The 16817-nt window shown below is 43.3% G+C and overlaps 1 protein-coding gene across 1 annotated transcript in view; it reads left to right on the top strand.

The window, feature by feature from the left end:
- Nucleotides 1-16817, top strand: part of LOC140494541 (receptor-type tyrosine-protein phosphatase delta-like) — a 384530-nt gene that overhangs the window by 350081 nt on the left and 17632 nt on the right. Inside the window, exons 33-34 of the mRNA XM_072593818.1 lie at nucleotides 7096-7222; nucleotides 12822-12947. Of these exons, the coding sequence (XP_072449919.1) occupies nucleotides 7096-7222; nucleotides 12822-12947 (253 nt within the window). The remainder of the gene's footprint in view (nucleotides 1-7095; nucleotides 7223-12821; nucleotides 12948-16817) is intronic.

The raw sequence follows: 16817 nt of genomic DNA, 5'->3' as shown, positions 1-16817 counted from the left end.
ATTGAAGCAAAGAATAGTCATTGAAAAGAGCGACTAGAATCTGGCATCTACCCCACCCACAGCATTAATACGTCCTGTTGCCAGTTGTATCAAAGAATCAGGAAAACAAATGTTTTATTGATAAGCCAAATTCCAAAATTATTCCTGGTATTTTAAAATTTGGTTTTGTGCCATAATTCTGTCAGAAAGACAAACTCTTTAGCTTTGCCAATCAGCAGTTTGTTTGAAAGGAATGAATTGTTTGTCACTAGATTAGTAACTAGCTTGGAAGGGAAGAGTGTGGTTCAGTCTGTAAGGGAAGGTGCACAAGGAGAATTCATGGGCAACTGTCAAATTGATGTAGCAGTTGACTCTGGTGCCTTGTGTTAAACTCCGAGCCAGAGTTTGGTTTCTGAAGTTTCCTGAACATTTTTGTTTGTGGCAGAGGTAACATCAGAGCTGTGATGAGAGGTGTCCTCCAGCTTTTCAAGTCGGAGTGCCTCTCTGTCAGTAGATGGCAGCCAAACACACCATCTCAAACTTGGAGCAAAGAGCAAAGACCAACCTCAGATGTTGCCTGTCAACATGAAAAGAGTTTAGAGAGCTTGTGTCAAGGACCAAGTCAACATGGCAAAGTTCAGTTTCATTTTGAGAATGAGATCAAGCCAGGTTCCTGTCCAAGTTAGGAGTGGAGGTTGGTTGCCACCTAACTTTCTGATCTAAGGGACCTGGCAACTGAGGAAATTCCTGCAATGCCACAAGGTTTGAGGGCATCCCCTCAGCCATGTGGGCAAAAGGCAGCCACAAGAATGCTGGGAAAATCTCCAGCTGTACCTCCAGATCGAGGGCAGGCAGAACAAAGCAGGACCTGAGAGTAGAGCATCAGTGCAATACAAACAGACTCAGATACTTTCTCTTGGGTCATCTGCAAGATCTTTAATCCGTTCTGGGAGACTCCTAGACAGTACAGGAAGGTTGGCTACCCTTATTTGTAGAAAACATTTGGCTCACGGACACCAGAGTTGACAGATTTTCAAAAAAAATAGTCTCTCTGGAGAGAGAAAGAAGAAACAAATCCGCTCTGTCAGTGGAAATGCTTCACTGCCTGCCTCTAGTTGAGTTGGGAGAAAAGCAAAACAAATCAATATGATTATACAAGCAGTCATTTTCAGGTCAAGCCAATTAGCAATTATTCCACAGTTTAGCAGTTAGCCACCTGTTCTTTAAATTGGTAGCTGACAAAGTACCAACAGCAGAGGAAATATTGCTGATCTACCACGTACAAGTGTTGTCTATGTTGGCAGCTCATGAGTTACTCACTCTGCCCCAACAGTGTACAGAGCATGCTATTGTTTGACCAACTACCCCAGGGCACTTTCCAGCTACCCCACAGCTTTTGCCAAATAACTGAGTCCTCTGACCTTCCACTGTCAATCAAATCACAGGCTCTCTCGAATCACCTGTTGAGAAAACTTGGTTGTCCCAAACTTTATCCCCCTTGTTTCAAACACCAGCAGGCCCTCCGTCCCAAGCTCCTCCATCCCCCCTCCATACCCTCCCTATGGCCCCCATACACCCATGACCCCTGCATGGCCACTCTCCCAGTATTCACTCTGAGAGGATCTTGTGTAAATATTTTAACTCAAACCTGTACAAAGTAATAAAGTAATTAACTAAGCAGAGATGGCTGGGCAGGTGGTGTGCTGTAGCTGTATGATGTGGGAGCTGGCTGATTCCATTGTGAATGGCAGTGACCACATCTGCAGCAAGTGTTGGTTGCTAGAAGAACTCCGGCTCAGAGTTGATGATCTGGAATCTGAGCTTCAAACACTGCGGCACATCCGGGAGGGGGAGAGTTACCTGGACGCTTTGTTTCAGGAGGCAGTCACACCTGGGAGATTAAGTAATTCACATTCAGTTAGTGATCAGGGACATCAGAGTGTGACTGTAAGTGAGGCAGGTAGGGGGAACCTGAGTTCAGGAGTGCAGGAGCCTCAGCCCTTGACCTTGTCCAACAGGTATGAGATTCTTGCTCCCTGGACGGATGAGGAAAAGGGCTCTGGACAGGATGAGCCAGCTGACCAGGGCACCATGGTGCAGAAGGCCATTCAAGAGGGGGGAGCAAAAAGACAAGTAGTTGTTATAGGGGATTCTATAATTAGGGGGACAGATGCAAGCCGGATCGGGAGTCTCGCATGGTGTGTTGCCTGCCCGGTGCCAGGGTGCGGGACATCTCTGACCAGCTTGAAAGGATATTGGAGCGGGAGGGGGAGGATCCAGTTGTTGTGGTCCACGTTGGGACTAACAACATAGGCAAAGCTAGGGTGGAGGACCTGTTTGGGGATTATCAAGCACTAGGAAGGAAATTGAAGTACAGGTCCTCAAGGGTCATAATTTCCGGATTACTGCCCGAGCCACATGCCAATTGGCATAGGGATAAGAAAATTAGGGAAGTAAACACGTGACTAAGGGATTGGTGTGGGAAAGAGGGATTCCACTTCATGGGGCATTGGCATCAGTTTTGGAACCGAGGGGATCAGTACCGTTGGGACGGTCTCCACCTGAACCGTTCTGGTACCAATGTTCTAGCGAAGAGGATAAATAGGGTGGTCAGTAGGACTTTAAACTTCTGAATTGGGGGGGGGGGGGAAGGGAAAGTGAAAGCGACAGGGAGTATGGAGTTAAATGGAAAGATAAGTGGCATGTATGCAGGTGGATTTAAACTTGAGACAGACTGGGAATGCAGCAAAAAGGATTAGATTAGATTAGATTACTTACAGTGTGGAAACAGGCCCTTCGGCCCAACAAGTCCACACCGCCCCGCCGAAGTGCAACCCACCCATACCCCGACATCTACCCCTTACCTAACACTACGGGCAATTTAGCATGGCCAGTTCACCTGACCTGCACATCTTTGGACTGTGGGAGAAAATCGGAGCACCCGGAGGAAACCCACGCAGACACAGGGAGAATGTGCAAACTCCACACAGAGTCGCCTGAGGAGGGAATTGAACCCGGGTCTCTGGCGCTGTGAGGCAGCAGTGCTAACCACTGTGCCACCGTGCTGGAAGGATAACTTAAGACATCTTATGACTTCCAATATCTCTAATGATAAGAAAGTTAGCATTAAGGCACTTTACCTGAATTCTCGTAGCATTCGTAACAAAGCAGATGAACTAATGGCACAGTTCATCGTGAAATGATTATGATGTGATAGGCATCACAGAGACGTGGTTACAGGGAGATCAGGACTGGCAGCTAAACATCCAAGGGTTTTCAACTCATCGAAAAGACAGGGAAGTGGGCAGAGGGGGCGGGGTTGCCTTGTTAGTTAAGAACAAAATTGAATCTATGGCATTGAATGACATAGGGTCAGATGATGTGGAGTCTGCGTGGGTGGAATTGAGGAACCACAAAGGCAAAAAAACCATAATGGGAGTTATGTACAGACCCCCTAACAGTGATCAGGACCAGGGGCGCAACATGTACCGGGAAATAGAGAAGGCATGTCAGAAAGGCAAGGTCACAGTGATCATGGGAGACTTCAATATGCAGGTGGACTGGGTAAATAATGTTGGCAGTGGATCCAAAGAAAGGGAATTCATGGAATGCTTACAGGATGGCTTTTTGGAACAGCTTGTCATGGAGCCAACAAGGGAGCAGGCTATTCTGGACCTAGTGCTATGTAATGAACCAGACTTTATAAAAAATCTTAAAGTAAGGGAACACTTAAGAAGCAGCGATCATAATATGGTAGAGTTCAGTCTGCAGTTTGAAAGAGAGAAGGCAAAATCGATGTAATGGTGTGACAGTTAAACAAAGGTAATTATGAAGGCATGAGAGAGGAACTGACGAAAATCGACTGGAAGCAGAGCCTAGCGGGGAAGACAGTAGAGCGAAAATGGCAGGAGTTTGTGAGTAAAATTGAGGACACTGTACAGAGGTTCATCCCAAAGAAGAGAAAGATTATCCGGGGAGGGATTAGACAGCCATGGCTGACAAAGGAAGTCAGGAAATGTATCAAAGATCCTATAAAGTGGCCAATCAGAAGATTGGGAAGGTTACAAAAACAGAGGATAACAAAGGAGAGAAATAAGGAAGGAGAGGATCAAATATGAAGGTAGGCTAGCCAGTAACATTAGAAATGATAGTGAAAGTTTCTTTCAATACATAAGAAACAAACGACAGGCAAGAGTAGACATTGGGCCACTTCAAACTGATGCTGGAAGCCTAGTGATGGGAGATAAGGATATAGCTGGAGAACTTAATAAGTACTTTGCATCAGTCTTCACAGTGGAAGACATGAGTAATATCCCAACAATTAAAGGGAGTCAGGGGGCTGAGTTGAGTATGGTTGCCATTACAAAAGAGAAAGTGCTAGAAAAGCTAAAAGGTCTTAAAATTGATAAATCTCCTGGCCCCGATGGGCTACATCCTAGACTTCTGAGAGAGGTGGCTAGGAAATAGCGGAGGCATTGGTTGAGATCTTTCAAAACTCACTAGAGTCAGGGAAAGTCCCGGATGATTGGAAGATTGTAACCCCCTTGTTCAAGAAAGGATCAAGACAAAAGATGGAAAATTATAGGCCAATTAGCCTAACCTCGGTTGTTGGTAAAATTCTAGAATCCATCAATAAGAATGAGGTTTCTAAATTCTTGGAAGAGCAGGGTCGGATTAGAACAAGTCAGCATGGATTTAGTAAGGGGAGGTCATGCCTGACAAACCTGTTGGAGTTCTTTGAAGAGGTGACAAGTAGGTTAGACCGGGGAAACCCAGTGGATGTGGTCTACCTAGACTTCCAAAAGGCCTTTGATAAAGTGCTACATGGGAGGCTGCTGAGCAAGGTGAGGGCCCATGGTGTTCGAGGTGAGCTACTGGTAGGAATTGAGGATTGTCTGTCTGACAAAAGGCAGAGAGTTGGGATAAAAGGTTCTTTTTCGGAATGGCAGCCGGTGACAAGTGGTGTCCCGCAGGGTTCAGTGTTGGGGCCGCAGCTGTTCACATTATGTATTAATGATCTGGATGAAGGGACTGGGGACATTCTAGCGAAGTTTGCCGATGATACAAAGTTAGGTGGACAGGCAGGTAGAATTGAGAAAGTGGGGAGGCTGCAGAAGGATCTAGACAGTTTGGAAGAGTGGTCCAGGAAATAGCTGATGGAATTCAATGTGAGCAAATGCGAGGTCTTGCACTTTGGAAAAAAGAATATAAGCATGGACTACTTTCTAAACGGTGAGAAAATTTGTAATGCCAAAGTACAGAGGGATCTGGGAGTGCTAGTTGAGGATTCTCTAAAGGTAAACATGCAGGTTGAGTCAGTGATTAAGAAAGCAAATGCAATGTTGTCAATTATCTCAAGAGGGTTGGAATATAAAAGCACTGTTGTGCTACTAAGACTTTATAAAGCTCTGGTTAGGCCCCATTTGGAGTACTGTGTCAAGATTTTTTCCCCACACCTCAGGAAGGACATACTGGCACTGGAGCGTATCCAGCAGAGATTCACACAGATGATCCCTGGAATGGTAGGTCTAACATATGAGGAACAGCTGAGGATCCTGGGATTGTACTCATTGGAGTTTAGAAGATTAAGGGGAGATCTAATAGAAACTTACAAGATAATACATGGCTTGGAGAGGGTGGACGCTAGGAAATTGTTTCCGTTAGGTAAGGAGACTAGGACCCATGGGCACAGCCTTAGAATTAGAGGGGGTAAATTCAGAACAGAAATGCGGAGACATTTCTTCAGCCAAAGAGTGGTGGGCCTGTGGAATTCATTGCCACGGAGTGCAGTGGAGGCCGGGACGCCAAATGTCTTCAAGGCAGAAATTGATAAATTCTTGATGTCACAAGGAATTAAGGGCTACAGGGGGAATACGGGTAAGTGGAGTTGAAATGCCCATCAGCCATGATTAAATGGCGGAGTGGACTTGATGGGCCGAATGGCCTTACTTCCGCTCCTGTGTCTTATGGCCTTAAATAAGAAAATAAAATCTGAAACAAATCTATTCCATCTCTAATCCATCCTCACCAGAGACTAAGAAAACTCCTATTTACAAAACCCATCCAAAACTTTTAAATATCCCCAAATGAATAAACTCTTTAAACTGTTATTCAAACTGTGAACCCAAGTAAAATAATGAGTTTTACTTTTTTTGAAATACAGCCAAGCATTTACAATAGCTTAACAATAGCCTTGGTGTGTGTCAGCAAGGAACTCTACTGAAACTACACAAGCAGATGTGTTTTTTTTAAATCAACTTGTTCAGATGTGTTGTGACACATCTCTCTACTGTCTCAATGGTAGGGACACTACCATTGCATTAAAAGGACCCCACTACATCCAGATGGTAATACTTTTTTTTTCTAGTCCCACTCAGATGGCATTCAATCAAAACAACTCTGAATGTGACTTATTGTTAATTCTTACTGGTAGCTGCAGTCTTGTCTTTTTCATTTTAAAAGAGGGGTGGGATTTTAAATCCTTCTTAAATAGACCATATCAGTCCTTCTAAATCATTTTTATGTACTCAATCAATGTGAGGACTCCTACACTGTGCATTGGATATTGACCTCTGCTCACAGTTTAAGTGGTCTTGCTGAGTTCAGATTTCTCAGAAAGCCCCCCATGTTGTCAAAATTGGATATGTTGGAAATGAAGATGGGACTTCCACGTCAAGTCTCTGCTCGCTACTTCAAAGGTCATGCCAATCCTACCCTTTGTGTCATGAGCCCACGATGGAAGGTAGTTTGCTCCTTTCCTTTGGCAGATTAAAATGGCCTCTTTCTCTGTTGGGGGCAAATGTGTAAATGCATTGAACAAGGAAATGTGTAAATGCATTGAACAAGCTCATTCAGCCAACTCCTTCGGTGCTGATTGACATTCTACTCCATCTGCTTGTTCCATTTAATCTTGGCCACAAACTGTGTGCATTTTACCATATGTTCAATTCTCTCGCACTCATGTAACCCTTCTCTATTGCCCCCAATTAAGTATCTCGTAGAGAGCATGCACTTCAGCCATTACCTTTTACCATCTTTGGATGGAGTGATTTCTCTGCTCACTGTTGAGACAATGTCTCTTATCCTAATTAAAAGTTTTCTCTTTCTTACCTACAGACAACAGAAAGCCTACATAGCCACACAGGGTCCTTTGGCAGAGACTACAGAGGACTTCTGGAGAATGTTGTGGGAGAATAACTCCACCATTGTTGTCATGCTCACTAAACTCCGAGAAATGGGACGGGTAAGTATCATCAAGTTCAAGAGCAGGTCCTAAGTATATCCATTCTTCCAGTATTCTGCAAATGATTGATTTGTTCTCCATTTTAAATTATTTGAAGCAGCAGAACATTGAAGCCATGCTCACAGCTTTGCTCTGTGTGAGGTAGTCCCTCAGAATGAGGAAGGCCTTTGGTGGTGGCAAGAACCTGTGCTTGGAACCTTTTAATGTGTGGGAGACTGGTACTTTTCAGCTACCACGTGGTTCTTCTGACCAGGAAACTCTTCCACTTTTACTGCCTGCCATGGGTATATCCGAAAGAGTTACAAATTGATAATCTAGCTGTTTGGCCATGACTTTCATGGCCATCAAGTCCTGAAATGGGACTTGAACCTGGTGTTACTGACCTCAAGGTGGTAATACTATGTATTCCACCACAAGATTGTTGAGCGTTGACCTCCAATCCTGCAATCATTCAATTCTCAATCTTGGCTACATACCTGTGAGAAGGGCCCTGACCAACCAGAAAGAAAGTGCTTTTCTGCAAAAAACAAGTCAGAGAAATTGTAGGTCACCCTTCTAGTAATTGACACGAGCAGCACTGGGGGAAAAAAAATGGGTGCCCCGTCAACTGGGTATAGCATTTGTCACAAGGAGATTTCAGTATTGAAAAGTAGAAGATTGCAAAGTGGTTCAAACTGCGAAACTATTCAGCCAACTAGTGTGTTTCGTAAAAAAAATCTATTACTTCATCATCATAGTATCCAGCTGTTTTGTGACTATCCTCCATGTGAAGGCATGCTTTCTGCCAACAGTGCAACATTTGCTTTATTTATGTCTATTTATATTATCATCCAGTGGATATTTTGTTAAGATAGGGCCTCAGTTCATCAAAAAATGATCATTTGTCCAAAGAAAATCTTATGTCCTTCCTGACCTTGGGAAATCTTGGGTGAAGATTAACCTTTTTTTTGTTGAAACAAACTTAATGATTGATGTAAAAATATATTCTTTGTCCTGTCTGTAACTCAGTAATGAAATAAGATAGTGAGCACATTGAGACTGTTCCTGTGACACATGACATTCATTGAACTGGAGCAGGTTGTAGGAAAACAACACTCAGCTATGGCATTCGTTTGGCTCATCTAAAACAGCAGTAACAGATTCATTCACCGACCACTTCCAGATAGGGAGGCTCCTCTCATTTATCTCTCCACCCTGCTGGCACTCTGCCTCTGTTCGATGAAGGGCTTTTGCCCAAAACGTCGATTTTCCTGCTCGTCGGATGCTGCCTGAATTGCTGTGCTTTTCCAGCACCACTCTAATCTCGAATCTGATTTCCAGCATCTGCAGTCATTGTTTTTATTCAGATAGGAAGGCTGCCCAGTGTGGTCCTAAACTGTACAGACCACAGAATCTGTAAATTTAATTCATCATTTCTGCTTTGTTTTCACATTCCACCCTTTACAAATCTTAGCATTCCTTACAAAAACCTACTTAATATCCATAAGAGGATGCCAAGTATGTGGTCAGTGGTGAGTAGCATGTCCTGCCATTATCTCCAGGTAAAAGCAATGACTGCAGATGCTGGAAACCAGATTCTGGATTAGTGGTGCTGGAAGAGCACAGCAGTTCAGGCAGCATCCGAGGAGCAGTAAAATCGACGTTTCGGGCAAAAGCCCTTCATCAGGAATAAAAGGAATAAAATTCCTTTTATTCCTGATGCAGGGCTTTTGCCCAAAACATCGATTTTCCTGCTCCTCGGATGCTGCCTGAACTGCTGTGCTCATTACCTCTGCCCATCAACAAAGAAAAACCACTTGTACAACTTATATGCAGTGTGTGGGAATTTCTGACAAACTATGGGAGAAGCATAATGAGGAGTTTAAAATGTAACCAGTATCTCTGTAGAAGAGGGCTTATTAATGCTTTCTGTCAAGCCACTTCACAATCTTATCACTGGAGCACCGAGTAATTACAATGTCACGATCACAATTAATTCACCAACTCTTCTACCATTTTGAATCTGTGAATCCAACGGCGAGCTTCTGCAGGTTTGGCTATTGGTAATGAAATGAGTTCCCATCTTTGAATTCATCATTCAAACATTGGCTGCTGGATGTTAGGGCTTTTTCCCCTCTTTGGGACTTCTCCACAAGCATCAGCTCTGGGTTTTTGAGAGTGTTACCTCACAGTTTGTACCTGCTGTTGCTGCAGTTAGAGATGTTTTGTCAGATCAGCAAAGAATTTTCGCACAGACTCATCCCCTAAGTTTGGCTGTACCTGTAGCACCACATATAATTTCAGATTTATGATTTTTCTGACACAGACTGTTGGTCTTCATGATTGCTTTTGGCAGCTGAGTCAGTCAACATGGAAGGAGCAGCCCTCCTTGGAGCCCGACTTGCTGAACTAACTGCGACTATGCCAAGTTTGAAGTTGCTAGGGGTGGAGTAGAAATTGGAGTGAGGCACTTAATTCTGAGGAGAAAGTGCATTATTAAACGCAGACATCACTAACTGATGAGTTACTGAGTCCTGAATGACGTCAACTGACAACCCAACACGCAGAAGCTAGGAAAAGGAGTAGGCTGATTGGCTCTTTCAGCCTGCAACTCCATTTCATATGATCATGGTGACCCTCTATCTCAATCCCATTTTCCTGTTTTTTTTTCCACATACCCTTTGATACATTTCAAATCTAAAAAAAATCTTTCTTGAATATATTCAGTGACCTGGTCTTCACAGAATTCCACAGCTTCACTCCCCTTTGAGTGAATAAATCTTACCCCTTCTCAGTCCAAAATGGTCTCCTCCATATTCTGAGACCGTGTCACTTGGCTTTTGACTCCCAGTGATTGAAAGCATCATCCCTGTATCTAGTCTTCCTAGCTGCATTCAACTTTTAAAATATTATGTATTTTATTCTGAGCATGTTTACTGAGTGAGTCATCCAGAAACGTCAAAATTGTTAACTGGATATCCAAAGTTAATTTGTTTGAATAGAATGACTGGGACTGCTGTCTGATCAGGTTATTTAGTTTACTCCAAAAAACAGTTTTATAGCCTCAGGAATGTAGTTGTCGAATGAGATATCAGTGAGAATTGGGGCTGGGTTCCCTCCCCATCTTCTTTTTTGGTTTGTTTGTATCTAGAGGAAGTTTTTAAACAATCAGCCTCTACCAGAATGTCTGAACCACAACAAGGAAATACTTTATAATTAGAATGCACACCGTTTCATTCTTTTCCCAGGAGGTGTTAAATTCCTGTGTTCATGACTTATTATGTGTCCTTTCATTGTTAGAAACTAGCTCCCCTTTTCCTTTAACCTTCCATTTAACTACAACATCCCCATTTACCTGCATACACCTTGAGCAATCATACTTATCTATATATCTTACCTGTGTGTCTCAGTCTCCTTCCAACTATATCTATCTACCATCTAGATCGAGATACCTCGGTATCTATTTTCCATCTATATATTTGCTCGGCAGCCAGCTTTAGATCTTTCATCAAAAGCCTCAGCCAGAAGCTCTATCTTACAGAATAAATAAGGCTTTATTAAGAACTGCAATTTTGAGGAGCTGTGTATGGAGCATCAAGGAGACAAAGAGGAGCTCGCACAACCAATTGTATTCAGGTTATTTTCTAATGTCAAGTACAATCAGTTCAGTGGTTAGTTCTTTCAAATTCTTTTTCTTAACCTTTTTTTTTCGAATCAACCTATTCAGAGATCTTGTTACACCCCTCTGGAGCAGGTGGAATTTGAACCTGGGCCTCTTAGCCCAGAAGTAGGGATACTACTACTGTGCCACAAGAGGACCCTTTGCTAATTCTTTCAAAGAAAATCCATTTAATTTCTTCCATCTATCAGATATTGTCCCTTAAATGGTGCTGGGAATTTGTGGTTTCAAGTGACCATCCTTTATTTAGGAACTAACACTATGCAAATTATTTAGTTATAGGCATTTAATTGTTTTTCTCATTGATTTATGGGATGTGACCATCACTGACCAGGCCAATATTTATTGCCCATCCTAATTGACGGGAGGGCAGTTAAGAGTTAGCCATTGCTTTGGGCCGGGAGTTGTATTTACGCCAGACTAGGTAAGGACAGCGGTGTCTCTCTCTCTCGGGCATTAGTGAACCAGGTGAGTGTTTCCAACAATCAACACGGTAATAGTTATATGATTTTTCTAATTCAAATTCCACCATGTCATGGCTGGATTCAAACTGAGGTCTCCAGAACATTATCTGGATCTCTGGTGTAACAGTCCATCAATAATACCACTAGGTCATCCCAATGCAGCTAAACCTTGATCCTGTCTGAAATGATTTTGACAAGCCTCCATCAGGAGTCACTGGACCTGGAGCTTTGGCTGACTTTAAGTTGTCAGACCAAGGGCAGTGTAACTGTAACACCAACCCTAACTGAGGTCACTCAAATCAGCACAGACTGCAATTGAGTCTGTGTCATATGTTCAAATTTAACATCTGAAAATGTTCCAGCTGCCAAAGATACTGATACTACATCCTAGGGTTTCATAATGGGCGGCACGGTGGCACAGTGGTTAGCACCATTGCCTCACAGCACCAGAGACCCGGGTTCAATTCCCACCTCAGGCAACTGTCTGCGTGGAGGTTGCACATTCTCCCCATGTCTGCGTGGGTTTCCTCCGGGTGCTCCGGTTTCCTCTCACAATCCAAAAATGTGCAGGTTAGGTGAATTGGCCGTGCTAAATTGCCCATAGTGTTAGGTGAAGGGGTAAATGTAGGGGAATGGGTCTGGGTGGGTTGCGCTTTGGCAGGTCAGTGTGGACTTGTTCAGTGTGGACTTGTTGGGCCGAAGGGACTGTTTCCACACTGTAAGTAATCTAATCTAATCTAAAAGCATAATCCAGACTGTCCAAACGAACCCCAAGCTCAATAGGTCAATTTCAACATGTCCACCATGACACTTCATTCAGATCTGTGGGCATCTCCAGAAGCTAAGTTTCAGTCTCGTTGTGATTTGTAACAGGCAGGGTTTGCAAGAAGTCCTTTCTGTTATACGCCAGATTGATACCAAGAGCAAACCTCTTTAACTTGCACTGTCTTTTTAAGGTATGGACTAAGTTCCAGCCTGTGACACTACCAAACTAATATTGCCATATTAAGCAAGGCTGGCATGACTTTAATACTTGGTGCTGAGTGAATCTGGTAAGTTTACTGCAAGGTATATGCCCTCTTAAAACAACAGGGGCAGCAAGTGTAAGAGAAAACTTCTCCCTCTGTGTTCCCTTCCAAGATATACACCATCCTGACTTGGAAATATATGTCTGTCTCTTCATCATCTCAACCAACAGCACTGCAGAGCTCTTCTGTCACATGGACTCCAGCACTTTGAGAAATGCAGCTCTCCAACAAGTCCCCAAGGGCAAGTAAGGATGTATATTATATTTGCCAATCACTCCCATTTCTGTGAATATTTTTTAAAAGCTTTCTCATTGCCACATGCTGCCCAACAGGTATCAGCGGCTTACTCTGAAAAGGGAACTTCTATAAAAGAAAGTAAGATGCAGTTGAAAGCACCATGTTTCTTCACACACTGTCACTGAAGCACAGATCTGTTGTGTATTTAACAGGAGAAATGTCACCAGTACTGGCCAGCTGAGCGATCCGCCAGGTATCAGTACTTTGTTGTGGACCCAATGGCGGAGTACAACATGCCACAATACATCCTGCGTGAATTCAAGGTCACAGACGCAAGGGTAAGTATCAATCCTCACGTTGCAACAGTTAGAGAAAAGGCTGAGAACCTGAAAGGATACAAATCGCTGACTGCATGTGCGAGTGTTTGGGAGGGTGGCGGCACTTGCAGAGACTGTGCTTTAAAATGTCCTTACACCATATGGAATAAGGATTCACTGACTATGCTAGGAAATGGAACTTGCCACATTTTGACCTGTGCCAGACTGAGCAAATCAAAGAGCTCTCTCTACCCAACTTGACAAGTGTCATGCTATTGCTACTGTAAGGATTGAAAATTTTAAAACCAACTTTCTTCTGTTGTTTATTTTGTGCTTAAGCCATGTTTGTTGGTGACTTTATTCAGAAAGCTGATTGCCTGCAGTTGTTCAACTTGGTGGACTGAAGGGCCTGGTTTTACAGACAAACCATAGACACACACATAGACACACACATAGACACACACATAGACACACACATAGACACAGGTGTTGCGTGCATGCAGACAGGTGTACAGAAACCGGCAGGCATGCACATGCACACAGTCAGACAGGTGCACACACAAGCATGCGCATGTGAATACACACACCCACACATATACACACACACACACAAATGGCACACTTGCTGGGTCACCTGAAGTAGACCTTCAGGGTCATTGGGCCTACCCTGCCATTTAATACAATCATGGCTGATCATCTGTCTGAAATACAACTTTCCCACGCTATCTCCATATCCCTTGAAGTCATTAATCTCCAGGAATCCATTGATTTTTGTCTTGAACATGTTCAGTGATTGAGCTTCTGCAGCTCTTTGTTAGAATTCTGAAGATTATCACACCAAGTGAAGAAATACCTCTTCATCTTCGTCTTAAGTGGCTTGCCTCTTATCTTGAGACTCTGTCCCCTGGTTCTAGGCTCACCCACCAGCAAAATCATCCTATATATATATTCAGCCTGTCCTACCCTGTAAGAATTTTGTAAGTTTCAATGAGATCACCTCATTTTTCAAAACTAGCGATTACAGACTGATTAGTTTGGGGGACTTTACACAAGTTTCTTGCCATGTTTCCTATAATACAGTGACTAAACTTCAGAACTCTTTTGTAAAGTACTTTGGAACCCTGAGGTTGTGAAAGGTTCAATAAAGCATACTGACTTTCTTCAAACACGCACATACTCTCACATGCAGTCATATATACACACACAGACACACACACAATCGCAATCTCACACTCCCACTCTCACACATTCACATACATGCGAACACACTCACTCACACAAACATTCACACACACACACCCTCACACTACTCACATACATATTAACTGACACATACTCACAAACTGCATCAATTCATTTGAAAATACTGCAGCTCTGAAATGCAGATATTTGGGGCTGTTGACAGTAGGATCTGCTGAGGGAAATAACAGGTAATAAGAGTAACCAATTTATAGGTAATATGCTGCATTGAAAAATAATCATTAAGAGATAACCATCAGGACTGAGATCTGACTGTGATTACATTTAGTTTTTGCCTCAGGTGTTTTACTGCTGTGTACTTAATTTGAATCTAATCTGAGAGGCTTCTCAGATGACAGGGCAATTCACTCTGTATTGTGGAAGAGAAATCTCTCTTTACCACACCAAATGACAGTTTCTGTGTTTTGAGAATCTCGTTTGCATTTTGATTAAGGTCTCTTAGTAGTCACCAGGCTAAAAATAACTGTTATCCATTAAATGGAGCCTGCTCTCAAGCCCCAGTTCCGATCTGATGTACAGTCCCTCTCTAATAAGATGTTGGCATCTACCTGGCTCACCTAGACATGCCTGTTCCTTGAGGTGAAAGGGCTGTGCTCAGCCCCTCCTACTGATGACACCTGGACTGAGTTCAAGGCCAGAGGTGAAAGAGCAGTGATCCTACTCACGGTGCTTGCCTGCTTATCAGTCAAGGTCAAATGTCATGCAGCAGAGCACCAAGATCGAAAACAGCAGTATTGAGGGTGGTTGACAAATCATAGTTAAGTGACTCTTAGCTCTTGTTTTGAAAGCTTTTGGAGTAAAGGAAACAGAGACTAAATCAGATAAGGAGTTTCTGAGATCCTGGGAATTAATGAGTTAAATTGCAGTAGAACACGGGATGAATTCAAAAGACGCTTGAGGAAATGAGGGTCCTAGAAAGATCTGAAAGAGTGGGAGCACTGAAAACATTGTTATCTCTCTTCAACATTGTCCTTTGTGTTAAAAATCAATTAAATTTTCCAATAGTTTGAAATGCAGAGAGTAAATAACTCAGGAAAGCTCCAAGATTGATTTGAATGTGGAACCACATGTAATGTTTGATGCAATTAGGTCAGTTAGAGTCATGGAATTTTACAGTATAGAAGGAGGCCATTCAACTCATTATGTCTGTACTGGCTCCTGAAAGAGCCACCCAGCCAGAACCATTTTTCAGCCCAATCTCCGTAGCCTTCTGACTTCATCCCTCTCAAATATATATCCAGCTCTTGCATTTAGTGGGAAATTAGATAAATGAGGAAAGGATATAAGAGGGAAAGGATTAGACAAATATGCTGATAGGGTGTGATGTACTCAGGTGGTGTAGGAGGCTCACGTGTCACATCAACTTCAGCAGTGACCAGTCAGACTGAAATGGAACTAATTCTGTGTTGTGCTGTACTATGGAAACTTCAAAATGAACATCGGTAATAGGCCCGGAGGCTGGTTTCTCATTAGAGAGAAAGAGAGATGACTGGCAGTGAGTTTAAGCTGAGAGACACCATGCCTCATGCAAGGGCTGAGCCTGAGAAGGAAGAGAGCAGCATCCAAGGAGCAGAAGAATCAACGTTTCGGGCAAAAGCCCTAGATCATTCATTCCTGATGAAAGACTTTTGCCCAAAATGTCAATACTCCTGCTCCTCGGATGCTGCCTGACCTGTTGTGCTTTTCCAGCACCACACTCTCGACTCTAATCTGCGGCATCTGCAGTCCTCACTTTCGCCTGAGAAGGAGGAGCCTTTTTGATGACCTCAACCAGTACGGGAATCGAACCTGCACAGTTGGGCATTACTTTGCAGCACTAACCAGCCCCGAAAGGGAAGTTAGCATCAACTAACTTTTAAGTATCAGGTCATTGGATTGTGTATTACATAACGAGGTAACTGTAGTTAAAGTGAAGAGAATAAAGTCTGCAGTGGAGATATATTGGAGATGAGCTAGGATCACTTCGTAAATAAGAAGCTTTGTCTTGTCAAAAAAGATTGTTAAAGATGTATGTTAGTGAATTGAAGCAATGAAGCAATGAGTGTTAAGTTAGAACCAGTGCCACAAAAAATAATTGACAGATAATTTCAGCACTCCTCACAAACAGGCCAGTTGAATTTTTATTTTAAGAACGGCCGCCATTTTTGCCATTGCAACTGCAGAGAATGGCCTTCGAGACATAGACCTTTTGACGTCACTGCTATCGATAACACATGACTTCATATTTTATTACACGTAGCATCCTGGTGCTCCTGAAATGAGCTTGGAAACTGTTGACTGAGAGGAATCCTCTTTGTGCCTCACTTGCTTTTCCACTTCCTGAGCAAAGTGGAAAGCTGGGAAGTGAGTGAAGCAATGAGGGCTGTGGCCCTTAGCGGCAGGGAGGGGTTAGGTGGGCTGGGACGGGGGCAGCCAGCAGGATGGACAATGGGACCTCACGTTCTGGGGAGGGGTATGAAGGCTCGGAGACATCACTTGCTGTCAAGTGCAGACGGACATCTTGGCATTGGCAGCACACACTGCATTGCTCAAGAAGATTGTTGAAGAGTAGGAGAAGGTATTTGGATATCAACAGCTTCAGTTTCAAATGTGTCAAAGTTATAGGAGGAAAGGATTACGGAGGGAGAGAAC

This window comes from Chiloscyllium punctatum, chromosome 24 (assembly GCF_047496795.1).
Source record: "Chiloscyllium punctatum isolate Juve2018m chromosome 24, sChiPun1.3, whole genome shotgun sequence".
In the NCBI taxonomy this organism is placed as follows: Eukaryota; Metazoa; Chordata; class Chondrichthyes; order Orectolobiformes; family Hemiscylliidae; genus Chiloscyllium; species Chiloscyllium punctatum.
Note: the sequence above shows the minus strand (reverse complement) of the source record. Positions and strands in the feature narration are given on the sequence as shown.